The sequence below is a fragment of the Melopsittacus undulatus genome, chromosome 18 (assembly GCF_012275295.1).
Source record: "Melopsittacus undulatus isolate bMelUnd1 chromosome 18, bMelUnd1.mat.Z, whole genome shotgun sequence".
NCBI classification, from domain to species: domain Eukaryota; kingdom Metazoa; phylum Chordata; class Aves; order Psittaciformes; family Psittaculidae; genus Melopsittacus; species Melopsittacus undulatus.
This window is the reverse complement of record NC_047544.1, coordinates 4,638,773-4,666,615: the sequence shown is the minus strand read 5'-3', so window position 1 is coordinate 4,666,615 and position 27,843 is coordinate 4,638,773. Positions and strand designations below refer to the sequence as shown.

At 65.7% G+C, this 27,843-nt stretch overlaps 3 protein-coding genes and 1 long non-coding RNA gene across 5 annotated transcripts; 3 read left to right on the top strand and 1 right to left on the bottom strand.

The window, feature by feature from the left end:
* Positions 1-1,748: 1,748 nt before the first annotated feature.
* BMP1 (bone morphogenetic protein 1) lies at positions 1,749-19,675 on the top strand. Its single transcript, XM_034070394.1, has 20 exons — positions 1,749-1,938; positions 9,202-9,309; positions 9,415-9,534; positions 9,600-9,717; positions 10,552-10,730; positions 10,913-11,018; positions 11,317-11,441; positions 12,530-12,645; positions 12,765-12,867; positions 13,735-13,851; positions 13,927-14,072; positions 14,283-14,478; positions 14,548-14,673; positions 14,753-14,913; positions 15,029-15,209; positions 17,937-18,062; positions 18,127-18,254; positions 18,342-18,555; positions 18,643-18,893; positions 19,208-19,675. The coding sequence occupies exons 1-20, from the start codon at positions 1,800-1,802 to the stop codon at positions 19,340-19,342; spliced, it is 2,895 nt and encodes a 964-aa protein (XP_033926285.1). The 5' UTR covers positions 1,749-1,799; the 3' UTR covers positions 19,343-19,675.
* On the top strand, positions 16,464-17,677 carry LOC117437125 (uncharacterized). 2 transcript variants are annotated; one of them, XR_004550370.1, is made up of 2 exons: positions 16,464-16,540; positions 17,348-17,677. It is a non-coding gene; the product is annotated as an uncharacterized lncRNA (long non-coding RNA). The 2 variants fall into 2 exon arrangements; XR_004550369.1 differs by lacking the exon at positions 16,464-16,540 and adding an exon at positions 16,893-16,953.
* A 595-nt stretch (positions 19,676-20,270) lies between the features above and the next one.
* PHYHIP (phytanoyl-CoA 2-hydroxylase interacting protein) lies at positions 20,271-23,624 on the bottom strand. Its single transcript, XM_034070396.1, has 5 exons — positions 23,557-23,624; positions 22,478-22,662; positions 21,776-21,950; positions 21,459-21,576; positions 20,271-21,377 (listed from the first exon to the last, which is right to left on the bottom strand). Exons 2-5 carry the CDS (start codon positions 22,640-22,642, stop codon positions 20,843-20,845), a joined length of 993 nt encoding a protein of 330 aa, XP_033926287.1. The 5' UTR covers positions 22,643-22,662; positions 23,557-23,624; the 3' UTR covers positions 20,271-20,842.
* Positions 23,625-25,161: 1,537 nt separating this feature from the next.
* POLR3D (RNA polymerase III subunit D) lies at positions 25,162-27,468 on the top strand. The gene is made up of 8 exons (XM_034070395.1): positions 25,162-25,396; positions 25,493-25,536; positions 25,646-25,791; positions 25,901-26,025; positions 26,129-26,285; positions 26,522-26,745; positions 26,917-27,069; positions 27,206-27,468. Exons 1-8 carry the CDS (start codon positions 25,208-25,210, stop codon positions 27,326-27,328), a joined length of 1,161 nt encoding a protein of 386 aa, XP_033926286.1. The 5' UTR covers positions 25,162-25,207; the 3' UTR covers positions 27,329-27,468.
* The last annotated feature ends 375 nt before the right edge of the window (positions 27,469-27,843 follow it).

Sequence of the window (27,843 nt, the reverse complement as noted above, 5' to 3'; positions counted from 1 at the left end):
CCCCACATTCCCATCCCATCCTGCCCCGTGCAGCGTGGGAGGGAAGCGGAGCAAGGCCGGATTCCTCGAAGGGGGAATCTTTACTGGCTGCAGGCAGGGAGCAAAGCTCATCCCGAGGGGATCCGGTCCTGGGGGAGGAAAATCACAGCCGGAGATGAGGCGTGAAGGAGACTTCCCTGTGCTGGGGGTTCCTGTGCCCAGGAAGCAAGAGCGGATTGGGGGGGTCAGTGGGAAGGGACCCTGTGAACATCCAGCGCGTCCCCAATTGTGCACAGCAGAGCTGGATGCTTCATTGCTTCGGGACTAAGGGTCGGTCACGCTGGAGAGGGTGCAAGGAGTGGGAATTGCTGCCTGGAATAATGAGGCAGGAGCTGGGGGGTCCTCATCCCTCCTGTGGCTCTGCCCAGGCTGGGATGTGTGGGACGGACCCTGCGAGGCTGGGCTGGGCTCGGAGCTCTGCCCGGTGGGTCCCATTTCCCACCTCGGGGCACACGCTCATCATGGGGGGCACAGACCCCCCCCCCCGGAGCTGTCGGAGGGCCCCAATAGCAGCACCATGGCCTCATCTTGCCCTGTGCCCGTCACCGCAGCGCCTCGGCTCCCACCCAGCCCCTGGTGCCCCCTGCAGAGCTGGGGGGTCCGTGGGGAGCCGACGGGACGGGCCCCGGTGAAGTGGCAGAGCTCCGACGGCAGATGTCACCCACAGCCCTCGGCAGGGGCCGGGGATGCTCCTCTCGTGCTCCGGCATCCAGGCACCATCCCACATGGGGTTGGGGTCCTGGAGGGAGGGCACCGGCCCCACACTGCCAGGGGGTGCCAGGGATGGGGGGATCCGGGCTCTTGGGATGCTTCACTGCAGGTTTTGGGGGTGCAGGGAGCTTCTGAGTGCCTGTTCCGGGGCCTGCGGCTCACCCCTCTTTGGGAAGGGTGTGTGGTTTGGGGGTGCTGCATCCTCCTCCTTCTCCGGCAAGGCTTGGATGTGGGGTTGGGGTCCAGGACCAGGAGATGTGGGGGTGCAGGTCTGGAGAATGTGGGGAATGCAGGAATGGGGATGTGGGATGGGAACGTGGGGTGCAAGCCTGGGATATAGGGGAGTGGGAAGGGGTGAAGGACTGGGGGTTGTGGGGCACAGGGCTGTGACCATGGGGTGCTGGAGCTGGGGTTGCAGGATAAAGGGCTGGGGGACATGAGATGGGACATGGGGGGGGCAGGTTCCAGACAAGGGAATAGGGGATGAGATTAGGGGGGAACATCAGGATCAGGGAATACAAGAGGGGACCAAGGAGCAGGGGGGGCAGGACCTGGGGTGAGGGACAAGGAATGAGACGGGAGGGGGCAGGATCAGTGCGGGGGGACACGGGAGGAGACCGGAGGGGGAGGATCGGTCCTGGGGGAAACCGGACGGTAGCGGGGGGGGGGGGGGGGGGGGGGGGGGGCAGAACCAGGAGTGGGGGGGAGCAGAACCGGGAGTTGGAGCTGCGGGACCGGACGGGGGGGACCCAACCGGGACCGGGGGGGTGAGGACGGGGTCCGGGACCCCCGGGCCGTGCCGGCCGCCCCCCCCCGGCGCTGGCCCCGCTCCCAGCCCTGCGCCCGGGGCTGCAGGGGCCGAGCCCGGCTCCTGACCCCGCCCCCCGCGGATCCCGTTTCCCGACAGGAAAAAACGAGGAAAAAAAAAAAAAAAAGGGAAAGAGGGAAATAAAAAAAAAAAAAAGGAGCAGAGGGAGGAGAAAAAAGGAAAAGCCCAAAAAGCCCCAAAAGGCGCCGGCGCCGGCGCTGCCCGCCCGCTCCGCGGAGCCATGGCCGGGCTGCGGAGCTGCGGGCTGCTCCTCTGCCTGCTCCTGGCCCGGGCCCTGCACTTCCCGGACTATTCCTACGTGCTGGAGGAGGAGGAGGAGGACGCGGAGCCGCTGGAGTACAGGGACCCCTGCAAAGCCGGTAGGGCCGGGGGGGGATGCGCGGAGGGGGCGAACGGGGCAGACAAAGGGGAGCGCGGGGGGGGCGAGTTGGGAGCGTCCCGCACCTCGGGGCTCCGCACGGCCGAGTCCGCAGCCGGGGCTGGGTCTGCAGCCGGGGGCTCCGCTGCCCCCCGGGGGTTCGGGTGCATCCGGGTGTACTTATGGGGTGCAGCGCCCGGGGGGTGGACGGAGCCCCCTTGCTCCCCCTCCCCAGCGCTGGCTCCACCGGCAGCTGTCAAAGGTGGTGGGGAGCCCCCATGACCCCCATTCCCCCCATCGCACCCCAGGGCTGGAAACACCGCACCCCATTGCACCCCATTGCACCCCATTATGCCCGATACCCCCTATCGCAACCCATTGCACCCCAAGTCTGAGCCCACTGCCCCCCATCACATCCCACCCCATCCCACCCCTCTGCACCCCACAGCTGGACCCACTGCATTCCATTCCACCCCACTGCACCCCATCTCACCCATCATACCCCAATGCACCCCATCCCTCCCCATCTCATGCTCTGTACCCTTTCCCCTTTCTCCTTCTCCCCAGACCAGAGAAACTTTGTCCCTCCATGGCCAGGCTCAGCCCAGGGGGGGGTTACCACTGCCCGGGGTCCCTCTGTGCTGGGCCTGAGGGGAGCTGAGCGGCTCCCTTCGGACGTGAGCAGGGCTGGGGGCAGGCCGGGCGCGCAGGGTTATCCCTGTGTCCCAAAGCAGGGTACAGAGGATGGAGGGACCCTTGGAGGGGGGAAACTGAGGCACGGGGGGGACGGGGAGCCCGGAGGGGGCTCGGTCCGGCCGCAGGATCACGTTTCTGTGCTAGGGCTTTGTCTGCGCCTCTGGATGGAACTTTTGTCTCCACGAGGGACGTTTCTGGCCCCAAACCCTTTCCCTTCCCTTCCTGCTGGGCTGGAAGAGCTGAGCTTCCAAAGCCGCCTGAGCACAGCCCCGGCCGGGACCCGGTGCTGCCGACCCCAGCCCATGGGGACCCCCCTTCACCCCGCTCCTGAGCACCCCAAAACCCCCTCACACCCCCGGGGCCACCGAGGCCGCTTCCTCCCCCCTCCCCCCCCCCCCCCCCCGGCGCCTTTGCTCGGTCCTGATGTGAGTAATGTAATTACAGCAGCCGTTGCCGGGGGGTGCGGGGGGGTCAGGCCTTGCCACGCACTGCATGAGCCTGGGATTATCCCTGCTCGGCTCCAAAGGGATGGTGACATCCAGCAGGAGCAGCCGGACACCCCCAGGCAGCCCCTGAGCCATGGGGGGGGATTGGGTTTGGGGCAGCAAGTCCCATCCCTGGGACTCGGGAAGCGCCGAGCACCAAGGCCCTGCCACCACCGTGGATAGGGAAGGGAAGCACCAGGATAGAGGGAGGGAAGCACCAGGGAAGGAATTCAGGCTCATGCCAGAGGTATCCTGAGGCCAGGTAGGACGGCTGCCCGCAGCCGATGCCATTCCCACCGCGGCACCAGTGCCTCCCTTCCAAGGATGCCAGAATGGGACCGCTGGGAGATCCGGCCCTTGGAGCAACCCCGGGCGGGGAGGGAGGAATCCACCGTGGCCCTGGTTTCCCTTCACCCGGTCAGCAGGATATCCAGGTCCTGGTGCCCGGCGCTGAGCTCAGCAGATGCCAGCTTGGATCCTGGTTGTGTCTCCGGTTGGGAAGAGCAGGCGGCATCACTCCCACTGTTCCCAGGGTGCTGGGTTGTGGGGGGCTCACTGTGTTTGCAGAGCCTGAGCACTGATCAAACACATCCAGCCCCAGGGTTTGCTCTTGGCTCATCCCAACGGATCCAGGGGATTGCTGAGCCAGAGAGGGATGAATCCCACCTCATTCCACAGCCACGTTAGGGGTGTCTGGTTAAACGGGGGGGGGCTCCCATGCTCCTGCCATGGCTGTGCTGTCACCCACGGAAAGGGAGACACAGGCTCAGGGGGAATCTGCTTTGCCACGTTACCCATGGGGGGCTCAGCATCCCTGATGGCAAAACCATCCCAGCCATGGCTGGGCTGGAGCTGGAGCTGGAGCTGGAGCCCCCATTCCCGGTTATATGAGCTTCCCGGCCGTGCTCGGAGCGCCCTGGCTGCATCCGCCTGGATCTCACCTAGCTCACAGTGTCCAAGCGGAGGCTACGGCTGCGCTCACACTTGTCAGCCTGCCCGAGAATACTTTCCAGCCGTTGTATGTCAGTTGTGGAGTGGGGTGGGAGCTGCGCTCCAGGATGGGGCAGAGAGCTGGGAATGCTGCGGATCCGGGATCTGCTTTATCCTTGTGTAATCACCCGTTCGGGCTCCGGGGGTGAGGCCCATGGGGCTGGGGGCTCATCCCTCCCTTCCTGGCTCCTGGGAACCTCAGCGGCTGCTGATTCACGCAGGGGGAGACACTTCCTGAGGCTTTGGATGGGGCTGGGAAGCACATGGGCGGTTGGATGGGGCCGAGGCCGGACCTGGGGGAACAAAGCATCCGGAGGGATGCAGGAGAAGCTGGAGGGCGGCTCGAGGGCGGCTCGAGGGTGGCTCGAGGGCGGCTCGAGGGCAGCTCGAGGGCAGCTCTCCCTCGATGCTGCACCTTGGGTATGCAGCAGGCAGTGACTTCGGGTGGGAATGTGGCCTCCTGTCCCTGTGGCTTTGCTGGGGCTTCCTTAGGGCTCCAGCATCCCAGGGCATCTGCTTGCCCGAGCGCTGTCGGTCACGGCTCTCTCATCCACCCGGCAGTGCTTGGATGGCAAACCCCCTCCATCCACGTGTCCATGAGCTGCAGGAGGCCGGGAGGCTTTGGAAGGAGTTAACAGGGCCTGGGATAGGATGGAGCTCTGGAAGCACAGGGAGGGGGATGTGTCTGCAGCCAGAGCCCTGGGGCAGATGCACAGAGGCCTGTGAGCCCTCGGGCTGGTACCAAGCTGAGGTTCTGGTGCCCCCCCCCCCCCCGATCCTGGGCTCTTCCCCATCCCTCAGTGTCCTCTCTGGTTCTGTCCTCGCAGGGAACACAGCAACATCCTCACCCCCCCCGGGCCCCTTGGCAGAGCCATGGGCAAATATTGTCCTTCCCGGCAGCTCTCCCTTTCAGTGCCACTGGCCCCGGCTCTGTTCTGGTGACCAGGCTCTGTTCTGGTGACCGGCTCTGTTCTGGTGACCAGCTCTGGAGCAGGGAGGCAGGGCCAGCTCCTGCCCACGGCTCTGCCATGCCTCAGCCTTGGCATCCTCCTGCTCTGCCCTGGAGGGAACAGGAGCAGAAGGAAAACCCTCCCCTGGAGGGACGGAGCCTCCTGAGCTGCCCCCGGCTCCACATCCGCTGCATCCGCTGCTCCCTGCCCCAGGCTGGGGTTGTTAGAGCCTCATTTCATGGAATCCTGGAATGGTTTGGAAGGGACCTTAAAGCTCCACCAGTCCCAGCCTGTGGCAGGGACCCCTTCCATGGAGCAGCTGCTCCAAGCCCCTGTGTCCAACCTGGCCTTGAGCACTGCCAGGGATGGGGCAGCCACAGCTGCTCTGGGCACCCTGTGCCAGTGTGGGGGGACAGGGACCCTCTCTTCGGTGGCTCCCCTTGGTGCTGGCCTGTGCCGTCCCCTGTGCCTCAGTTTCCCCACTGGTGCAGGGGGCTGTGACCTGGCCTGGCTCCCAGCCTGGCTGCTGAGCTTTGAATTCCTGCTTTGTGCCTCTGTGCACTCGGAAGGTGCTTTGGGAAAGCAAATATTCCTCTCTCCGGCGTTTACAAGGCTCCGGCTGCCGGCGAGGGGCACCGGGAGAGGGGCTGCGTCACGGGGGGGACAGGAGAGGGTCCTGCTCACCCCTGCCCTGCCCGGGGGGCTCTGTGGGGCTGCTGCAGGCTCTGGGGTGCATGGACACCCCTCAGCCCCAACACCCCATGGGATGCTCCACATCCCTGCTCCTTTGCACCCACCGCAGGGCTCTGTGCAGGGCAGCCCTTGGGGGGGGGTCCCCATCCCATCCCTCCCCCCGGTGCTCGCAGCTGTGCTGCCTTGTGGGGCGGCGCCAGGAGCATTCCTCACATAGTTAACGGCTCTGCCCAGCGCTGGGATGCGGCTCCGGCCGCTCCAGGGCTGGACGGCACAGCCGAGAGCAGGATGCGCCTATGGCACTGCCCCTGCCACCCCATGGCCACCCCATGGCCACCCCATGGACACCCCATGGACACCCCATGGACACCCCATGGCCATCCCATGGCCATCCCTTCCTCCTTGTGCCCTTCTCTCTGCTCCCTGCCTGGGAGGGATGCTCATGGCTCCGCATCCCATGGGGATGGAGCTGCTAAACCAGTGAGGGAAGGATGGAAGCTTTGCTCCCAAGCAGAGGGGATGTGAGGGATGAGGCTCATCCCCATCCGCACTGCACATGGAGGCTCGTTTGCCCCAGACTGACCTGGAATATGATCCTGTCCTGTTTATCTGCCTCCGTCCCCTGCCAAGGCTTCCCCAGGCTCTGTTTGCTTTCCCTGCTCACCAGAACATCGCGTTCGGGCCCTGGCCCCTTCCCACCAGTTACTCTATTTTGTTTCTTTGCAACCCGGTTCCCAACCTTGGTGGAGCCTGAGGTCAGGCTCGTCCCAAGCTCCCGGTGATGCCAGAGAGGTCAGGCCCATGGGTACCCCCCATCCGCTGCCTGTCCCGCTCAGGGGTACCAAGGATGCTGAGCGGCTCCTGCATCCCTGCTGTGCTGCGGCAATGGGGACAAGGGGATGCTGCAGAGACAGGAGCCGTGGGCAGGCAGGAGATGTGGGGAGCTGGGGACAGGGGTGCTGCAGGAGCTGGATGGAAGCCCTTGTTTGTCTGAAGCCTCAGCCCTGGGGGTTACGTCAGCGTTCCAAGAACCAACAGACAGCACAAACCACAGCGAGAGCTGAGTTATCTCCTGGCTTCGGGGTGAGGAGGAGCTCGGTGGGAGCCGTGTCAGCAGGTCCCGAGCAGCTGGTTGTGTTCTGGGGGCTGGGAGGGATGTGTATGGACAGAACCCGGATGCTCCCATCCCATTCTTTTCTGGCTGATGGGGATGAGGGTAGAGCCATTGTAGTGCCTGCACTTGAAGCTGGTGCACTGCTGGCACTGCTGGCACCACATCCTCTGCTGGCACCACATCTTCCCCCCTGGCACCGCATCCTTCCCTCTGGCACCGCATCCTCCCCACGCTGGTGAGCACAGACCCCCCCCAAACCACTCCACGTGTCACCGGGTGCCCTGGGAGCCAACAGGATGACACAATCAGAGCCCAAACCGACGTGAACGTTTCCCAGTCCAACACTTTGGGCTTATTCCCAACGTGTCCTTCCAGGGACACCCTCAGTGCTCCAGTGCCCCCTCCAGCAGCACCAACCCACCTGTGCCGAGGGCAGGGGGGGAGCTGAGCTGCTTTGCCCCGTTGGGACAGCAGCCCCATGTCCCCCCTGCCTGCCCGGCTCTCACGTATCCCAGATCCCTCACATATGGTTTCTATATCACTTGGCTCTGCTGCTCTGTAAGCAGCTTAACTTTCCCTTGTCTTTCCATGCAGCTCTTGGCACAGGACACTCGTCCTGCTCCGCGGCCCCGGCCCCCCCTGCCTGCCCCTTCGGACACGTCCCTGCCGGCCGGGGGGGTGCGGGGAGCCCGGGGGGGGTGTGGGGAGCCCGGGGGGGGGTGTGGGGAGCCCGGGGGCGGGTGCAGGGAGCCCGGGGGGGGGGGGTGTGGGGAGCTCGGAGGGGGTGCAGGGAGCCCGGGGGGGGGTGTGGGGAGCCCGGGGGGGTGTGGGGAGGCCGGGGGGGGGTGCGGGGAGCCCAGGGGGGTGCAGGGAGGCCGGTGCCGGCTCCTGCCCCTGCTCTGCCCACAAATTACATCCCGGCAGTGCCAGCAGCTCCGTGTGCCAGGGGAGGTGCCGGCCCCGGCTTGTTTGCTCTTCCCTTGGCTCTGCGGCAGGTCTGCTCCCCACCCCGGAGCGTCCTCGGCCGGGGACAGACCCAACGCATGTGCTTTCAGCCCAAAAAGTGGCTTTTTCACCCCAAAGAAGTGGCTCTTTCACCCCATAAGTTGGCTTTTTCCCCTCTCAAATGTGTCTTTTTCTCCCCCAAACGTGGCTTTCCAACCCTAAAGCTGGTGTTTCCAACCCTAAAGCTGGTGTTTCCATTCCAGAAGATGGCTTTCCCACCCCATGGCTTTTCCACCCCAAAGTGCTTCATGCCAGCGCCAGAGCACAGCTCGGGCTCGGTGCCATGCAGGGACACGGTGTCTGGTCAGGCTGGGCTGACCTCTCGCTGCTCTTCTCGCCTCGTGCCGTCTGTCCCGGACCCGTCGTGGTTATCCCAATTGTGCCTCTTGTGTCGTCATTAGTGGCTCTTTTGGGATCCACTTGCTAATTGCTCTGAGCGCCAACTTGGCTCCGCTCTCCGCAGCCCCTGAGCTGCTCCAGCTGCCCCGATCCCCCCTCCCTCCTGTTCCCTGCCCATCCCCAGAACCCGGTGAGGGATTGGGATACCCGGGACCATGTGGGCACCCCTGGTACCCACACGCTGGGTGAGGAACCCGTCCCCATCCCACTGCGGCCGCATGCGGAGCCCCTGTGCCGGCGCTGACCTCAGCCCGAGCCGGGGTCCCGAGGGCTCAGCGCTGGCCTCGTGCCGGAGCCGGGAGCCGCGTCCTGGAGCCTTGAGTCATGGCGAGAGCAGGAGGAAGAGGAGGAGGAAGAGGAGGAGCAGGGATGTATCCTCCAGCCTCACATCCCCGCACCCCCAGCCCCGTGGGGACGGTGCTGGCCCCGGTGGACGGACAGACAGACGGACACCCCTCGGCCAGCCCCGTTCCTGCAGGCACTGGGCACAGCGGGAGCTTCCTGGGCCATATGGCTCCGCTTCGGTGGAGCAGATGACTTGGAGATGGTTGGAGCATCCCGGGGCTGTCGGAGCTCACACAGGGACGAGGGGCAGGAAGGGGGGTCCCGACCCAGTGTTTTGTGAAGGAGAAACAAAAAAAGTGCAGTTTTGCAACGTGAATAATAACGGAAACCCGAAAAAGTGACGGATTGGGGGTTATGAGAACCAGATGTGAGCGTGGGGCTGGCTCCAGCCGCTGCAGAGCCCACACGGCGGAGGGCCGGGAGCGGGGGAGCCCGGCCCCTGCCTGCAGGAGGAGGAGGAGGAGGAAGGGCTTTGCCTTCCTCTTCATGTGCTATGGAGGGGCTGGGGGCAGGGAGCTCAACCCTGGTGAGGTTCGGGGTCCCCCAGCGCAGTCCTGTGGGGCTCAAACCCCATCTCCCCCCCCCAGCTGCCTTCCTTGGGGACATCGCGCTGGACGAGGAGGACCTGCGGCTCTTCCACGTGGAGCGGGTGGTGGACCTGGCGCATCGCTCCATCACCCGCACCAACAGCACAGGTACCCCCTCACCCCCCAGCACCCCCCCCCCGATGGGGGCTGCCCTCGCTGACCCCCCCCCCCCTGATGGGGGCTGCCCTCGCTGACCCCCCCATGCCCCCACAGCCACCAACACCACCAGCACCCACCAGCACCGGGGCCGCGGCCGCCGCGCAGCCACATCCCGACCGGAGCGAGTGTGGCCGGATGGGGTCATCCCCTATGTGATCAGCGGTAACTTCAGCGGTGAGTGGGGGTCCCGTCCCCCTGTCCCCACCGGGGTCCCCCCGCTCACGGCTCCCCCCCCGCAGGCAGCCAGAGAGCCATCTTCCGGCAGGCGATGCGGCACTGGGAGAAGCACACGTGTGTCACCTTCCTGGAGCGCAATGATGAGGACAGTTACATCGTCTTCACCTACCGGCCCTGCGGGTACGTGGGGATGGCACCGGGAGCCCTGCGGCACTCGGGGTGCTGGGTGATGGTGATGGAGTCATCAGCTGCGGCTCCAATCCCTGTGTCCAACCTGGCCTTGAGCACTGCCAGGGATGGGGCAGCCACAGCTGCTCTGGGCACCCTGTGCCTCAGCACCTCCCAGGGAACAGCTTCTGCCTTAGATCCAACCTGAACTGGTTCAGTTTAAACCCATCCCAACATCTGGCCCAGACCTGCTCAGTTTTGGGTCTTGGAGGCCCCATCCCTGGGGTCTGGTCCCTGCAGGAGGTTGGGAGCAGGGAGGTCTCGGAACCACGGAGCTGCTGTGGGGCAGGGCTGAGGTTGGTGGCTCAGCACCAGCCTGGGCCTGCAGCAGGGCTGATGCCAAGAGAAACAGGGGTTTGGAAGAGCTCAGCATCCTCACGCGTCAGGACACAGCCCCAGCCAAGCAGATGGTGCTTAGGAGGAGGCTTCCCCTGGATGGGGAATGCACAACAACAGCAGGGGATGAGCCATGTCCCAGCACAGGCACAGACACACTGAGCTCTCATGGTGCAGGATGAGCACCCCTGGGAGCAGCACCCCAGGACCAGAGGGGCTGATGCTCAAACCCTGACTCACACTGTCCCCATCCAGGCAGTGCTCAAGGCCAGGCTGGATGCAGGGGCCTGGAGCAGCTGCTCCATGGAAGGTGTCTCTGCCCATGGCAGAACCGGATGAGCTTTAAGGTCCCTTCCAACACAAACCATCCCAGGGCTCCATGAAGCACTGGGATGCCCACACCTCAGCTGTCCCCAAAGGGCTGACCTGGAGCCTCCCATTGCCCCCCAGGTGCTGTTCCTATGTGGGCCGCCGGGGGGGGGGCCCTCAGGCCATCTCCATCGGCAAGAACTGTGACAAGTTTGGCATCGTGGTGCATGAGCTCGGCCATGTCATTGGGTTCTGGCATGAGCACACGCGGCCCGACCGGGACGACCACGTCTCCATCATCCGGGAGAACATCCAGCCAGGTAGGGACCGGCCGCAGCCTTCCTCATCCTGCTCCTCCTCATCCTGCTCCTCCTCCTCCTACTCCTCTACCTCCTGCTCCTCCTCCTCCTGCTCCTCTTCCTCCTGCTCCTCCTCCTTCCTGCCATGGGTGCTGCTGGTGCTGGGTCCCCCTCAGGGCATCCCCATCCCTGCTGCTCCGCAGGGCAGGAGTACAACTTCCTCAAGATGGAACCAGAGGAAGTGGAGTCTCTGGGTGAGACCTACGACTTTGACAGCATCATGCACTACGCCAGGAACACCTTCTCCAGGTATGGGGCTCATCCCCAGCCGGGGGATACCTTATATAGAGCTCATAGAGCCCTTCCCCTGACACCCAACCTGAACCTCCCCTGTTCCAGTTGGAACCATTCCCCCTTGTCCTGTCGCTGCTGTCCCTGATGCAGAGCCCCTCTCCACATCCCTCCCTTAGGCAGGGGCTGCAATGGGGACACATCCCTGTCCCCGCTGCCTCCTGTCCTTACCAGGCTGTTCTTAGCATCCTTCCTGCTGGCAGCAGTGGCAGGCACAGACCTGGAGCTCTGCTCAGCCTCTGCTGCTCCCCCATAGGGGCATCTTCCTGGACACCATCCTGCCCAAGTACGATGTGAACGGGGTGCGTCCGGCCATAGGGCAGCGCACGCGGCTCAGCAAGGGGGACATCGCACAGGCCCGCAAGCTCTACCGCTGCCCCGGTGAGTGCTGCCGGGTTAGGGTTAGGGTTAGGGTTAGGGTTAGGGTTAGGGGTTAGGGTTAGGGTTAGGGTTAGGGTTAGGGTTAGGGTTAGGGCTGCTGTGTCCTGTGGGAGCTGCTGCTGCCAACCCCACACCTGGCAAAGGAGAGCAGGTCCCTGCTGCCAGGGGAAGGATGCTCTTTGGGGTCCTCCTTGCTCTGAGCCCCTGCAAGGAGCACACACTGCGGTGGTGCCTCCGTCCATGCTGATCCATGGGTGCCTGTGAGCAGACCTCAATGAGCCTCAGGGCTCTGCCCATGTGAGCAGAGACATCCTCAGCTGCCCTCTCCTCTGGGAAAGGAGCATCCCCCAAAGAGCATCCCCAGAGAGACTCCTGCAGCAGGAGCATCCTCTGAGACCAGAGCATCCCTTGGAGACTGTCCTCCAGGAGCATCCTCCAGGAGCATCCTCCAGGAGCATCCTCCAGGAGCATCCTCCCACCCATCCCAGTAGCAGGAGGGGTTTGGATGAGCCACGGTTGGGCTGTCACCAGAGGGATGGGGACATGGTCCCACCATGGACCGTGGTCCTCCCCGGGGCTGGTGCAGACTGAGGGACGTTCAGCACCACCAGCACATGTGCTGACACCTTGAGTGGTGCTGAGGGCCACATCCCATGAACGTGGCATTGCCACGGGGGCTGTGGGGCCCAGCATGAGGCTGGGATTGGACCAACCACATCTGCAGGAGTTTGGCTCCTGCTTGATTCCAGCAATCCCTGGCACAGGATGAGGGCTGGGGCTGCAGGGGCCCCACAGCGGCTGTGCTGCATGGAGGGGCTGCGGGAGCAGCAGAAGGGATTCGTTTGTTAAGGATGTGGGGGGGACCCCAAGAAAGGGACAATCCCCCAAGCCCCCCCTGCAGCCCTGGGCTCCCCCTGCCCTTTGAGCCCCCCCTGCAGCCCTGGGCTCCCCCTGCCCTTTGAACACCCCCTGCAGCCCTGGGGTTCCCCTGCCCTCTGCTCCCCCCATGCAGTGGGGGGGGGGAGGCCCTGGAGAGGGGATCCTGGAGTGGGGATCCCAGAGCTCTGACCCTGCTTCCCCCCTCGCAGCCTGCGGTGAGACCCTCCAGGACAGCCAAGGGAACTTCTCGTCCCCCGAGTTCCCCAACGGGTACTCTGCCCACATGCACTGTGTCTGGAGGATCAGTGTCACCCCCGGAGAGAAGGTACCGGCGCCCGAGGCTCCCTCCCCTCCTGTCCCCGTGTCCCGGCTGCTCCGGAGCCTGCACTGCCTGCAGCGGCAATGGGGACCCTGCTCTTCCTCCTCCCTGCTCTTCATCCTCAGATCATCCTGAACTTCACCACCCTGGATCTGTACCGAAGCCGGCTCTGCTGGTACGACTACGTGGAGGTGAGAGACGGGTTCTGGAGAAAGGCCACGCTGAGAGGTAACCAACCGGGAGCCCTCATCCCGGCCGGCTCCGGCTCCGGCTCCTGCTCCTGCTGCTCCTGCTCCTGCTCCTGCTGCTCCTGCTCCTGCTCCTGCTCCGGCTCCTGCTCCTGCTCCTGCTCCTGCTGCTCCTGCTCCTGCTCCTGCTCCTGCTCCGGCTCCTGCTCCTGCTCCGGCTCCTGCTCCTGCTCCGGCTCCTGCTCCGGCTCCTGCTGCTGCTGCTCCTGCTCCTGCTCCGGCTCCTGCTCCTGCTCCGGCTCCTGCTCCTGCTGCTCCTGCTCCTGCTCCGGCTCCTGCTCCTGCTCCTGCTCCTGCTCCTGCTGCTCCTGCTCCGGCTCTAGCTCCTGCTCCTGCTCCTGCTCCTGCTCCTGCTGCTCCTGCTCCTGCTCCGGCTCCTGCTCCTGCTCCTGCTCCTGCTCCTGCTGCTCCTGCTCCGGCTCTAGCTCCTGCTCCTGCTCCTGCTCCTGCTCCTGCTCCTGCTCCTGCTCCGGCTCCTGCTCCTGCTCCTGCTCCGGCTCCTGCTCTGGCTCCTGCTCTGGCTCCTGCCCCTGCCCCTGCCCTCCCTCCCCAGCGCAGGCAGCTCCATCCCTGCTCCCGATGTGCCAGGGCCCGGGGGGGGCCCATGGAAGGGTTCTTGGCGTGAATGGGGCTCCCACCCCCCCATGAGGCAGCCGGTGGCACATCCGCATCCCAGCCCTATTGCCTATGGAGCCCCCTGCCCCACACTGAACAACCCAAGGGGAGCGGGGGGAGAAGCTGCTCTTCCCCTTTAGGATGCTGCAGGGGCCCAGGGGAGGGAGTGGGACATGGAGGTGAGGAAGAGGAGGGCTCCGGCTGTGGGAGCCCAGGACACCTTCATCCCCAGGCAGGTTCTGCGGGAACAAGCTGCCCGAACCCATCGTCTCCACCGACAGCCGCCTCTGGGTTGAGTTCCGGAGCAGCAGCAACTGGGTGGGCAAAGGCTTCTTTGCTGTCTATGAAGGTAGGGATGGGCAGGGAGAGAACATGGGGCCAGTGGGGGGGCAGGGGGGGCTCAGCAGCTGCGTCTCCCCCCCAGCCATCTGCGGTGGGGATGTGAAGAAGGACAATGGGCACATCCAGTCCCCCAACTACCCCGATGACTACCGGCCCAGCAAGGTGTGCGTATGGAAGATCACTGTGTCCGAGGGCTTCCATGTGGGACTGACCTTCCAGTCCTTCGAGGTGGGTGAGCTCATCCCCCCCCCTGTGCTGGACCCCATTCCCTGCGGTAGGAACAGGACATCTCCCTGGGAGCATCTCCCTGTCCCAGCACACCCCATGGGGCTGCTGCTGCTGCCTCTGTGCCTCAGTGTCCCTGTGGCTGCTGCATGTGTGGGGATGAGGAGAGAGGAGAGGCAGGATCAGGGGATGCTGAGGCCGAGGCCCCCCCAGATCGAGCGCCACGACAGTTGTGCCTATGACTACCTGGAGATCCGGGATGGCAGCAGCGAGTCCAGCAGCCTCATCGGCCGCTACTGCGGCTACGACAAACCCGACGACATCAAGAGCACCTCCAACCGGCTCTGGATGAAGTTTGTCTCCGACGGCTCCATCAACAAAGCCGGTTTCGCCGTTAACTTCTTCAAAGGTGGGTGATGCTCGGGGGGGTCTATGGGGCTGTGGTGACCCCAGCGCCCGCTGACCCCCCCCGCCCCAGAGGTGGACGAGTGCTCGCGCCCCAACAACGGCGGCTGTGAGCAGCGTTGTGTGAACACCCTGGGCAGCTACAAGTGTGCCTGTGACCCCGGCTATGAGCTGGCCTCCGACAAGCGCCGCTGTGAGGGTGAGTGCCCCCCGCGCCCCACGGCTGCCCCATAGCACCCGGGGCATGGGGATGTGATGGGAGCTGCCTCCTCCTGCAGCCGCCTGCGGTGGGTTCCTCACCAAGCTCAACGGCTCCATCACCAGCCCCGGCTGGCCCAAGGAGTATCCCCCCAACAAGAACTGCATCTGGCAGCTCGTGGCCCCCACCCAGTACCGCATCTCCCTGCAGTTCGACTTCTTCGAGACCGAGGGCAATGATGTGAGTCAATGGGAGCAGCCCCTTGCCCCCCGTACACCCCCCGGTGTCAGCTGCCACCACCCCCAGTGCCAGTACCACCCCCTCCATGTCCCCCCCGTTGTGCTCCCCACCCCAGGTCTGTAAGTATGACTTCGTGGAGGTCCGCAGTGGGCTGACTGCTGACTCCAAGCTGCACGGCAAGTTCTGCGGCGCAGAGAGGCCGGATGTCATCACCTCCCAGTACAACAACATGAGGATTGAGTTCAAGTCTGACAACACAGTCTCCAAGAAGGGCTTCAAAGCTCATTTCTTCTCAGGTAGAGCTGCCGGGGCCGGACCCAGCACCCCCTGCACCCCCAAACCACTGCTAACGCCTGCCCCTGCCGGGGGTGCAGTCCCCGCTCCCAGCCCCATCGGGGGTGACCCCGGCTCTGAGCCCCCCCAGCCCAGCGCTGCTGCCCTCGAGGGTATCCCCTCTTCTAGGGAGCAGTTGATGCTATTGCAGGTGCTGGGGGGCTCCCCAATAGCTGAGGGGTTCCCCCCCCAGCCTTGCCATGGGCCGGGCACTGCACCCCTGGGGGGTGTTGCCATGGGGAGGGGGATGTCCCTGCTCTGCTGCGCTGCTGCATCCTGCTATGCTGCATGGCCACAGGCTTCCCATGCTTCCCAGCAGGGCACTGGTATTGGGGTGTCAGCATCTGTGTCTCAGGTCTATGGAGAGGTCCCTCCTCCCCAGAACCATTACCTGCTCATCCCTCTCTGTCCTCTGGTTCGACCTCTCCTGGGCCACCCCAACAGGAGATCATGGAAGGGTTTGGAAGGGACCTTAAAGCTCCTCCAGCTCCAACCCCTTCCATGGAGCAGCTGCTCCAACCCCTGTGTCCAACCTGGCCTTGAACACTGCCAGGGATGGGGCAGCCACAGCTTCTCTGGGCACCCTGTGCCAGCGCCTCAGCACCCTCCCAGGGAAGAGCTTCTGCCCCAGAGCTCATCTCGGTCTCCCCTCTCTGTCAGTTTAAAGCCATTTGATGGCAGCTTCATGCCTCGGGCGGGTGGGGATGGGGACATGGAGCCAAACAAGCATCACCCGGGGCTGCCCTGGGCCGGGGCTGCCGCTGCCCCCTCATGGAACAGAGGGTCCCCCTGGACCCCAGCCCGGCCCTGGCGCTGCTGTAGTGTGAGCAGGGGCAGCTGCTGCCGCTTCCCCCCCCCGGAACCCAGCGAGCGGCTCCTCGGCATAGCCAGACCTCGGCAGCGGCACCAGGGGCAGCCGGGTGAGTGCCCCCCCCCCCTCCGGTCCCCCGTCCCCTTCCCCTCCTGTGCCCCCCGGCCGGGGCTGCTCCCCCTGCACCTCAAACCTCACCCCCCCCCCCCGCTCAGGTCTCGGCCGCAGGACTCGCTGGAGGACTCCACCACTGCAGGTCCCTCCTGCCCCCCCCCCCCCGGGGGTCGCTCCCATCCGGCCCCGGGCTCAGCATCCCCCGAGCGGCCCCGTTCGGGCCGTGGAGCTCCCGGTGCCCCTCCCCGGGCCCTGCTCTGCCCGGTGAAGATGCGGCTCCTTCCTCCTCCTCCTCCTCCTCCGCTCCGGCCGGAGGCCGCCGACGGCTCCGCCGCTCCCACCTAAAGACCCCTCAGGTGCCGGCTCCAGGTACGTGCCCTGTTCCTGCGGCACAGGAGGGTCCGTAGTGGGGTCCGGGGGGTGGGGGCGGCAGAGAGCGGCGGCGGCAGCGGCAGGGGCAGGGGCAGTCAGGGGCAGGGCACAGGCAGGGGCAGGCAGGGGCAGGGGCGGGGGCAGGGGCAGGGGTAGGGGCAGGGCACAGGCAGGGGCAGGCAGGGGCAGGGGCGGGCAGGGGCAGGAAGGAGCAGGCAGGAGCAGGCAGGGCAGGCGCAGGAGCAGGCAGGGCCGGGCCGGGCTCCCTTCCGCCGGCAACTCTTGGCTCTTGTCTCGCCCGCCCAGGCTCCCTCCTGCCGGCGGCAGGGACTCGGGGCCGGAGCCGCTCCCGGCCCGGCCGAAGCCCTTTCCCATTCCCAAACGAGCCCTCAGACGTAGGAAGACGTCAGGTTCTAGCCAATGCTTGAGCGGTGGCCGCGGGGCTGCGGGAGCTGCTCCGGGGGATGCTGCTCCCTCCGGCACCGCTGCGAGCGGCAGGGGGATGCTGGGGGTGGCTGCGGGTTTGCTGCTGGCTCCCCCATCCCAACCCCCGGGGCTATGGGGCTGCGGCACATCCTGCCCCACTGCGGGCTCGGGGGGGGGCAGCCCCGGGACACCGGCGCTGGGGGGTGAGTACCGGCAGCGCAGAGCCCGTTTGAGCCTCACTCACATCCCGGAGCCTCAGCCTCCCCTGCTCCCCCTGCCCTGCTCTGCCTCGCTTGCCCTGCTGCCCCCGCATGCGCCGCTGCCCCCCCGGCCCCACCGCCCCCATCGCTCCCGTTTCTCCCCCTCCTCTCGTTGCAGAGAAGAAGCCTCAGCTGCAGCCCCCGAGGCCAAGGCCTCCCGGCCTCAAGGTCCGTCCTCAGAAGCGGCCGCGGGGCCCGTCCTGAGCCCTCCTGCTCTCCCGTCTTACTCAGGAACACACAGTGGGGCCGGGCCCCCCTCCCCTGACAGAACTGGGCCTTGGCCTCACTCTGGATGCTCAGTCCTTGTTCTCACGTGTTTAAGCACCTCCATGGGGCTGCTCGTGCCCCCCCCGACCCTGGTTTGGAGTTTTGCCCTTGGTTTTTACCGTGTCTGTGACATTTCCCTGTCGATGAGTAAAGACTCGCGCGTCCTGCTCTGTGTTGTGCATCTCTGTTGTCACTGTGTGTTTTTCTGCCTCCCGTCCGTCCCGTACAGCAGGTAATGGTTGTACCAGGGGTGTGAGCCCAGGGAGAGGAGGACCCATCCCAGCACCGCGGGGGCTGCTCCCAGCTTGGCCATGGGACGGAGGAGCTGCTTGGTGCTGGTGCAGGCGCTTGCTTGGCGCAGGGGGGGCACCGGCTGCAGGATGGATGCTGGTGCCGGACGCGCTCCCGGCTCAGCCGCGGCCGCTCTGCTCTCTCGGCAGACAAGGACGAGTGCTCCAAGAACAACGGGGGCTGCCAGCACGAGTGCCTCAACTCCCTGGGCAGCTACGAGTGCCACTGCCGCAGCGGCTTCGTGCTGCACGACAACAAACACGACTGCAAGGAAGGTGGGTCCGACCCCAGCGCCCCCATCCCCAGCCCCTGCCCCCCTGAGCCCCCGTGTCCCCACAGCCGGCTGTGACCATAAGGTGACATCCACCACCGGGACCATCACCAGCCCCAACTGGCCAGACAAATACCCCAGCAAGAAGGAGTGTACTTGGGCCATCAGCACCACGCCAGGACACCGCGTCAAGCTGGTAGGGCTCTGTGGGTACCGGGATGGGCGGCAATGGGGGGTCCCCCCTGAGCCCCATTGAGTGCTCGTGGCTCTATCACCCCCACAGACCTTCTCGGAGCTGGACGTGGAGGCACAGCAGGAATGTGCCTACGACCACTTGGAGATCTACGATGGCAAAGATGCCAAAGCCCCAACGCTCGGGCGCTTCTGTGGGGCCAAAGAGCCTGAGCCCCTGGTGTCCTCAGGCAACAGGATGTTCCTCAAGTTTGTCTCTGACAACTCCGTGCAGAAGAAGGGCTTTGAGGCCACCCACACCACGGGTACCTTATGGGGCTGTGGAGCCTGCGTGTGGGGCGGGGGGAGGCTGTGGGACCCCCTCAGCATCCCCTCACCCCCATCTCCTGCAGTGTGCGGAGGTCGCGTCCGCGCCGAGGTGAGGACCAAGGACCTGTACTCACACGCTCAGTTCGGGGACAACAACTACCCTGGGGGCTCAGACTGTGAGTGGGTGATCATGGCTGAGGAGGGATATGGTGTGGAGCTCATCTTCCAGACCTTCGAGGTGGAGGAGGAGGCCGATTGTGGCTATGACTACATGGAGCTCTTCGATGGCTACGATGGGACCGCGCCGCGGCTCGGGCGCTTCTGCGGCTCCGGGGTGAGCATGGGGGGGGCATGGGGTGTGCATGGGGGTGTGCATGGGGGTGTGCATGGGGTGTGCATGGGGTGTGCATGGGGTGTGCATGGGGGTGTGCATGGGGTGTGCATGGGGTGTGCATGGGGGTGTGCATGGGGGTGTGCATGGGGTGTGCATGGGGTGTGCATGGGGTGTGCATGGGGGTGTGCATGGGGGTGTGCATGGGGTGTGCATGGGGGTGTGCATGGGGTGTGCATGGGGTGTTCATGGGGTGCAGGTGGTTGTGCACCCCGGGATGCTCACGGTGCTGTGGGTCCCTGTCCCTCGTCCCGCAGCCCCCGGAGGAGGTGTACTCGGCTGGGGATTCGGTGCTGATCCGGTTCCACTCGGACGACACCATCAACAAGAAGGGTTTCCACCTTCGCTACACCAGCACCAAGTTCCAGGACACTCTGCACACGAGGAAATGAGGGTCGGGGGGTCCCGGCCCCACCGCGGGCAGGGAGGAGGAGGATGGAGCAGGAGGAAGGCACAGACTGCCCAGGGCACACACAGCCAACCTCAGCACTCAAGACACGCACGGGGCCCTGGGGCTCGGGTACCCCTGGGCACAGGGGCAGGGGGGGTCCCTGGGCCGGCAGCTGTGCCCCTGGCACTGATGGGGCACATGGGTCCCATTGCCCTTCCTGGCCCCGGCCGAGCCGCAGCTCTGAATGTACAGACCAGTAACGGGAAGAGCCCCAGACACAGGTGCTGGATCCCTCTTGTACCCATCAAATAAATACCCTTGTACTTGGAGGGCAGCCCCAGACCTTGTGCTCCCCTGCTCCAGGATAACAGCATCCAGCCCAGGGCTGGAGCAGGGAGGGGAGAGCATCCCCCCCCCGCAGCAGAGCCGCACATGGGGGCTCCCCAAAGGCAATCAGTTCATTGCAATGAGCTGGAGCATCAGCCGGACTGGTCCCTCCGTGGGTGCCGGGTGCTCCCCCAGGCAGCCCTGGGGCAGGTAGGTGCTCACCCCACACCTTTGGTTTCCCATTTGGAGCCCCATTTGGAGCCCCAGCCCCATCCCAAGCCACCCTCCGTGGTCGGTGCCGCTGCCGCCGGCAGCAGATGGATGGTGGGATGCGGCACACGCTCCCTGTGCATCCCTCCATCCTTCATGTGATGGTGTCTGCGGTGGGGACTGGGGCTGCTCCTCACCCACAGCCTGGGGCTTGGGAAGCCCAATGGGACAGTGATGGGCACAGGGCTGTGCATCCAGCAGGGTCTGCAGTGATGGGTGATGCGGTGAGAGCAGGAGGGTGCCCATTGCCCTCACAGCACCACCGGGTGCCCCCCCCTGGTCCCCCCTGGGGCTGGAGCAGGGACAGGCGCAGGACACGGCTGCTGTGAGCACACGTTTATTGATCCAGCTCCAGCACAGCACAGGGATGGAGGTGGTTGTGTCCCACCGAACAACGTGCAGGGTACACAGGGGGAGCCCGCGGGGGCCATGCTGCCGACGGCTCATGCGGGAAGGGGGGGACACGGGGGGGGGGTCAGCTCTGCTCCCCACCGGCTCCTCTGGCTGCCATGGGGATGGGTAGAGCAGAGTGAACACAGCACAACACCCACCCCAAAGCTGTGCCCATAGAGGGGTCCCTGCCCCATCCCCTCCATCCTCGGTGCAGTTCAGGGCTGGGGAGGGGGTGTTTCCAGCTCTCCAATGAACCCCATGGGGTGGATGCTGGAGGGGATGGGGTCCCACAGAGGATGCGCAGACGCAGGCAGAGCGCAGGGCTCACGGTGTGAGGATGATGCTGGTCGGCCGGTCCAGGAGACGAAGGTTTCCTCCCGCGGAGCAGCCCAGGCTGTGCCTCATCCCTCCATGAGCATCCCTGCGGCTCCCTGCGGCCGTGGGCCGGGTCCTGCAGCCCCCTCCGTCCTTCCCCAGCAGCATCCGTGGGTCCGAGCCCCCCGGCCCCCCCTTAGCGCCCCACACTGATGTTGCAGGTCTTGCAGCTGGGGTCCTTCTTGGCGTTGGCAGTGGAGAGGCTCATGAGCTGGTGGCCGCTGATCTCCCCCAGCACTCCCAGGCTCAGGTCCACGGGCTCCGTGTATATGAGCTCCAGGATGCTGTCCTGGGCATGGCGGAACACGAGCTCACCCTCCTCCATGCAGCACGTCAGGAACTTGTTGGAGGTAATGTCCAACTGGGGCAGGCGCTCCCGGCAGAACTGGTCCCCGGAGGAGCCCTTGGGAGCCAGCACCAGCACCACGTAGTGATAGGCAGTGTACATGCAGTAGAAGTCCGCGAAGTAGAGGTTGGTGTTGGGGTTGAAGAGCCGCTGAGCTGGGATCTGGAACCGGTACCGGCCGTAGGGGGAGTCCTGGGGGGGCTGCCCCGTGTTGAACTCGGTGTTGCAGCTGAAGAAGATGCCGTGAAGCATCCCACTGGTGGGGGAGCCATGGCTGCCACTGTTGTCCTTGAGCGACGGCTTCATCACGTTCCCGCAGTGCATCCTGCGTGCGGGGATGGGGACACACACAGGGGTCAGGGATGGAGCCCCCATGGGTCCGGGGGTCCGGGGGGAACGGGGGTACCTGACGTGCTGGAAGTACTCCTTGTGCTGGTTGCGGTAGAACACAGAGAACCGCAGCATGCGCCCGGCGATCAGCTCTGCCTTCTCCTGCAGCTGCGCCAGGTGCTCCTTGGCATAGTCTGGGCATGGGGCATGGGGTGAACCCACCCCCTCCTTCGGCAGCCCCTCCCCTCCCATCCCACCCCCAGCTCCCATTCCCAACACCTCCTCCTTCCCACTCATCAGCTGCCGCTCCCACCGGCCGCGGCTTGTGCAAGCTCCGTGCTCGCCCCCGTGCAGCCGGTGCTGGCTCCCAGCCCCGGGGCCGCCTCCGCTCACCCCCGGTACAGAACTCCACGGTCTCGCTCCAGCCGGACACCAGGTACTCTCCGTCGCTCTGCTTCACGGCCGTCTGCACAGCCACACTGTACTGGGTGCGGGGGCTCAGGAACCAGTGTCCCCGCACGGTCATGGGCAGCGGAACCGCCTTGGCCACCAGCTTGGTGGGGACATCCTGTGCCCAAGGGCTGAGGGTCAGGATCCATCCGCCCCCCCCCCGGGTTCCATCCCTGCCCCTTCCCCATCCCTGGTGCTGTGGGGATGGGGACTCAGCCTCCCCCAGCCCGGGGGTGTCCTAGGACCCTGCTCCCAGCACCGGTGTCAGGGGCCGGGAGCATCACTGCAGTGCAGAACCGTTTCTGTGGCAACGGCGGATGCTGAAGTCAGGAGACACAGGGAAAGAGGAATGATCCCCCCCCCGCCCCCCCCCCTTATTATCGGGAGGAGGGAGAAAAACTAATGTTAAACATTAAATAGCATCTCCTTGGTAACGGCTCTGCTGAAACCGACGGAGCGACCGCAGCCATGGGGGGGGAGCGGGAGCGGGGGCAGGGGCACCGCGGACCCCATCCCGGTACCCTCCACTGTGTCCCAGGCAGGACCTGACCCCAGTTCGGCACTGGGGTGAGCACAAACACCACCCCCCCCCCCCAGCCCCATCCCCTCACCCCAAACCAGACCCCCACGTCCCCCCCCACTCACCCTGTGCTTGAACTTGTTGGAGTTCTTGTTCTCCTTCTTGTTGAGGTCGATGAAGTAGTGGGTGACCCTGTCCAGGTCCCCCTGCTCCATGGCCCAGGAGATGCGGAACGAGTCGCACGTGATGTTGTTGATCTCGATGTTCTTGGGGGTGGAGAGCAGCTCCATGGCCGGGGGTGTGGGGGGGCCTGTGGGGTACGGGGGGTGCTCTGGGGGTGCTCTGGGGGTGCTCTGGGGGTGCTCTGGGGGTGCTCTGGGGGTGCCAACCGCAGCCCACGGAGCAGCAGATGGCACCGGGAGGACAGCGGCAGCCGGAGGCCGGGATGGAGCCCGGCTCGATGCCAGCGCCTGTCGGGGTTTGCTCAACACCGGGTGGGGAAGGAACACGGGGAGTGATGGGAGAGGGGAGCGGAGCCGGATCCGCCTCTGCCCGGAGCTCCCTGCCTCAGTTTCCCCATGGCTGCCGCTGCTCTTCCCCCCACGCCATGGGGGGGGTGTTCGCACCCGAGGGGGGGTCCGTGGGTGTAGTGGGTGGCACTGAGCTATGGGTGCACCCAGGTGGGTTCCTGGGGTGGGTGCCCCAGCTCTGTGCGCCAGCACAGGACCAGCTGCAGTGGGCACCCATCGATGCTTGGCACCGTGGGGCTGCCCCCCATGTACACCCGTGCCCATGGGCACCCACAGCCGGGGTGACAACAGTCCGCAGCCCCCCTGTGCCACTGCATGGCATCACCATCATCACCACCACCATCATCACCATCACCACCATCATCACCATCACCATCATCACCATCACCACCATCATCACCGTCACCATCATCACCATCATCACCACCACTGGTGCCAACCCCGCTCAGCACCCACGGGCGCAGCCCCCGCACACTCCCCAGCACCCACAGCCCCCTCAGCCCCCCCCGGTGCTCGGTACCCGTTGGTGTCCCCGTTCCGTCCCCACAGCCCCCGGAGGTCAGTGCTCGGGGGCTCCGGACCCCCCAGTGCCCCCTCCCTGTGCGTCCGCGCCCCCGTGCGCGCCCCCGCCCTCCTCGCCCCCGCCGCGATGCGCGCTCCCGAGAGGCCGGTACCTGTCCGGGGGGGGCAGCGCAGGGCACGGGGCGCGCGCGGCCGGAGGGTCGGGAGCTGCGCGCACCCTCCGGAGGAGGGACAGGGAATGAGGGGGAGGGGGGGGGGGGGGCGAACCCCAACCGGTGCCCGTGGGGGGGGAGGACCGAACCCGTTCGCCAATGGCTGCGAGCGGCGTCAGAGGGGGGGGGGCAGCGGATCCGCGATGTGGGCGCAGGATGGGGGGGGGTGAGCCCATGGAACAGCCGGGACACCCCATAGCACACATAGGGGTGCAGGGGCTATGGGGGTGCTGGACCCACCGGGACCCCCGCACTGCCCCCCCCGGTGCGGGTTTGATGGGGGGGGGATGCAGGGGCCGCTGTGCTGCAGGACCAGGGGTTATGGGGGGAGCACCCCAGAACCTCATTGCCCACAGGGTCCATGGGTGTGTGGGGTGCTCGGGTGTGGGGCAGGGCTGCAGGGGGGCAGCGGTGTCCGCAGCCCGCACCCCATGGGGGTCAGATGGAGAGGTGACCCCAAACTCGTCCCCATTGCGTGTGTGTGTGCCCCATTGTGTGTGTGTGCCCCCCATTGTGTGTGTGTGCCCCCATTGTGTGTGTGTGCCCCCCATTGTGTGTGTGTGCCCCCATTGTGTGTGTGTGCCCCCATTGTGTGTGTGTGTGTGCCCCAAATTGTGTGTGTGTGCCCCCATTGAGTGTGTGCCCCCCATTGTGTGTGTGTGCCCCCATTGTGTGTGTGTGCCCCATAGTGTGTGTGTGCCCCCATTGTGTGTGTGTGCCCCATAGTGTGTGTGTGCCCCCCATTGTGTGTGTGTGCCCCCATTGTGTGTGTGTGCCCCATTGTGTGTGTGTGTGCCCCCATTGTGTGTGTGTGCCCCATTGTGTGTGTGCCCCCCATTGTGTGTGCCCCCATTGTGTGTGTGTGTGCCCCCATTGAGTGTGTGTGCCCCCATTGAGTGTGTGTGTGCCCCCATTGTGTGTGTGTGTGTGTGCCCCCATTGTGTGTGTGTGTGCCCCCATTGTGTGTGTGTGTGCCCCCCATTGTGTGTGTGTGTGCCCCCATTGTGTGTGTGTATGCCCCCCATTGTGTGTGTGTGCCCCCCATTGTGTGTGTGTGCCCCCATTGTGTGTGTGTGCCCCCCATTGTGTGTGCCCCCATAGTGTGTGTGTGTGCCCCCATTGTGTGTGCCATGTCCCCATTGACTGTGCCCCATCGCGGAGCTGTGCCCACTACAAAGATGGCGGCGCCGCCGTCACATGGGGCAGCGCAGTGCCCAGGACAAAGATGGCGGCTCACTGGCAGACACGGCTGCCCTTAACAAAGATGGCGGCGGCGGAGTCGCCTCAGCGGACATGCGCGTCGCGCTAGGCGCATGCGCGGTGGGCACGTGAGCCGGTGGCTGCCGGGGCAGGGTGAGGGGCGCGTGTGGGGCTGACCCACATGGGGGGGTCTGGGGGTGCGGGAGGGTCAGGGGGGGCGGGGGGGGCTGACCCACATGGGGGGGTCTGGGGGTGCGGGAGGGTCAGGGGGGGCTGACCCACATGGGGGGGTCTGGGAGTCCGGGGGGGGGGGTGAGCCCTATGGGGTGTCCGGGCTATGGGTCAGGCTGTGTCTGTTGGTGTCTGTCTCCATCTCCCCCATAGGCTGAGCATGGCCGAGGGCGGCTCCGGTGATGGCGGCTCCGGTGATGGAGGCTCCGGTGATGGGGGCTCCGGTCCCGGTCTGCGCCCGGGGCTGCCGCGGGGGCTGCTGGGCCGGAGGTGTGGGGCAGCCCCCATAGGCCCCGGGCGCCTGCCCTCGATCCGCTCCCGAGACCTCACCCTGGGGGGGGTCAAGAAGGTGAGGACAGAACCTGCCCTGCCCCACACCCTGCACTGCCCCACACCGTGAACTGACCCACACTGTGCACTGACTGATCCCTGCTCTGCCCCACAGAAAACCTTCACCCCCAACATCATCAGCAGGAAGATCAAGGAGGAGTAAGTGCTGTGGGTCCATGGGGCTGTGTGGGTCTGTGGGTCTGTGTCTGTGGGTCAGGACCCACGGCTGTGGCTGTGTCTGTGTCTGTGTCTGTGCTGTCCCCCCCAGGCCCAGGGAGCAGAGCTCGGCCCGGAAGGAGCGGAAGGAGCGGGAGCGGCAGCGGGAGGGGCAGGGTCGGGGCCGCAGCCGCCCCCAGGTCATCCAGTCTCACTCCATCTTCGAGCAGGGACCGGCCGAGATGCTGAGGAAGAAGGGTAAGGGAGGGGGGTCCTGCCCCACACATGGGTCCTGCCCCACACATGGGTCACCTGGTGTCACTGCCCCACACATGTCTCACCCCACACTGGTGCCTCTGCCCCACAGGCTCCTGGGACACGGCCGTGGATGTGTCTGACTTTGGTCCTTCCCATATCATCAACATCAAGAAGGAGAAGCAGGAGACGGACGAGGAGACAAAACAGATCCTGAGGATGCTGCAGAAGGATGATGTGAGTGGGGCTGGGGGGGGTGTGGGTCAGTGTGTGTCTGTGGGTCAGTGTGGGGCTGGGGGGTCTGTGGGTCAGCACTGAGCACCCCTCTCCCCCCCCACAGTTCCTGGATGACCCAGGGCTCAGGAACGACCTCCGGAACCTGCCGGTGCAGCTGCCGCTGGCGCACTCGGGATGGCTGTTCCAGGAGGAGGGGGGAGCGCGGGGGGAGGAAGAGCCGCGGGGGGAGGAGATGGAGCCGGAGCCACCGGCGGTGACGGGTGAGCTGGGGGGGGATCACCGGGGGGGGGGGTCGGGGGGGGGGGGTCCGAGCAGAGCCCCATGAGCCCCAGTGGGTGCTGGAGCTGCAGCCACATCCCTGACAGTGCTCAGGGATGGGCACAGGGCATAGAGCACCTGCCCCATGGCAGGGGTTGGAGCTGGAACCCAGCCCCTCGCAGGGCTCTATGGCTGTGGGGCTGACCCCTAACCCCCCACCCACCCCTGTCCCCTGCAGTGAAGCAGGAGCCGTGCGATGAGGCCCCCGCGCCCCACAGAGCTCCCCCCGCGCCCCACAGAGCCCCCCCCAGCGCCCCCCAGGACCTGGAGGTGTCAGCTCTGCTGCGGCACCTGCAGCTGTCGGCGCAGGAGGAGCTGCTGTTCCTGCAGCTACCGGATACTCTGCCCGGGCTGCCCCATGGCCGAGACACCAAACCCACACACGGCGAGGACAGGAGCCAGGTATGGGATGGGGTGTGGGGAGTGTGGGGATGGGACATGGGAGTAGGGATGGGACACAAGGAGTGGGGCTGTGCTGTGGGGCACTGCACTGAGCCCCACATGCTGTGCCCCCCGTGCTCTGCCCCACATGCTGAGCCCCACATGCTGTGCCCCACATGCTGTGCCCCACAGGATCAGCAGCAGGCAGAGAACACCTGCACCCTGAGTGACCTCCCCGAGGGCCGTGTGGGGAAGCTGCTGCTGCGGCAGTCGGGGAAGGTGCAGCTGGTGCTGGGCAGGGTCACCCTGGACGTGACCATGGGCACCCCCTGCTCCTTCCTGCAGGTACTGCTGTGGGGTGAGCCCTATGGGGGCTGTGGGGTGAGCCCTATGGGAGCTGTGGGGCAGCAGGGTCACCGGGTGTGGGGCCCTGACGGTTCCCATGTCATTGGGATGCTCAGCACTGGTTCTCTCCCCCCAGGAGCTGGTGTCCGTGGGCACTGGTGACGGCCGCACTGGGGAGCTCATGGTCCTGGGTCACGTGCGGCACAAACTCGTCTGCTCCCCGGACTTCGAGGCTCTGCTGGAGCACAGGCACCGGTAGCACCGGGGGAGCTGGGGGGGCCATGGGGCTGGGCCTGCCCCATTGGAGCCACTGCAGCCCCAGCCCCGGCCCCAGGGTCAGGACCCCTCTGTGCCCCTGCCCAGCTCCGGTGTACAATAAACCCCTGGTGGTGCCATGGGGCTGGTGTCTGTGCTGTCCTCAATGGGGCTCCGGTGTCACTGGGGTTGGTGCCATGGGGCTGATGCCCCCCGGGCACCTCCAGCGGGCAGGGGGTGGGGATGGGGCTGCCCCTTTGCCCTCTGCTGCTGCCCCCAGATCCCAATTCATCCTTCCCGATCCTATTGTACCAACACATCCACATTTACATATCCCAAACCTCAGTTTATTGAAGTCCTATCCCCGTACACCTCCCAGATCTCATTGTTTTACCCCAAAATACCCCAAACTCCACTTTATTCACCTCAGATCCCGATCCCAGCTCCCCATCCCCATCCATTCACCCTGATCCCGATGGATCCGCTGCGGTCCCGGCTCCCCTCGCACCTCACAGCCTC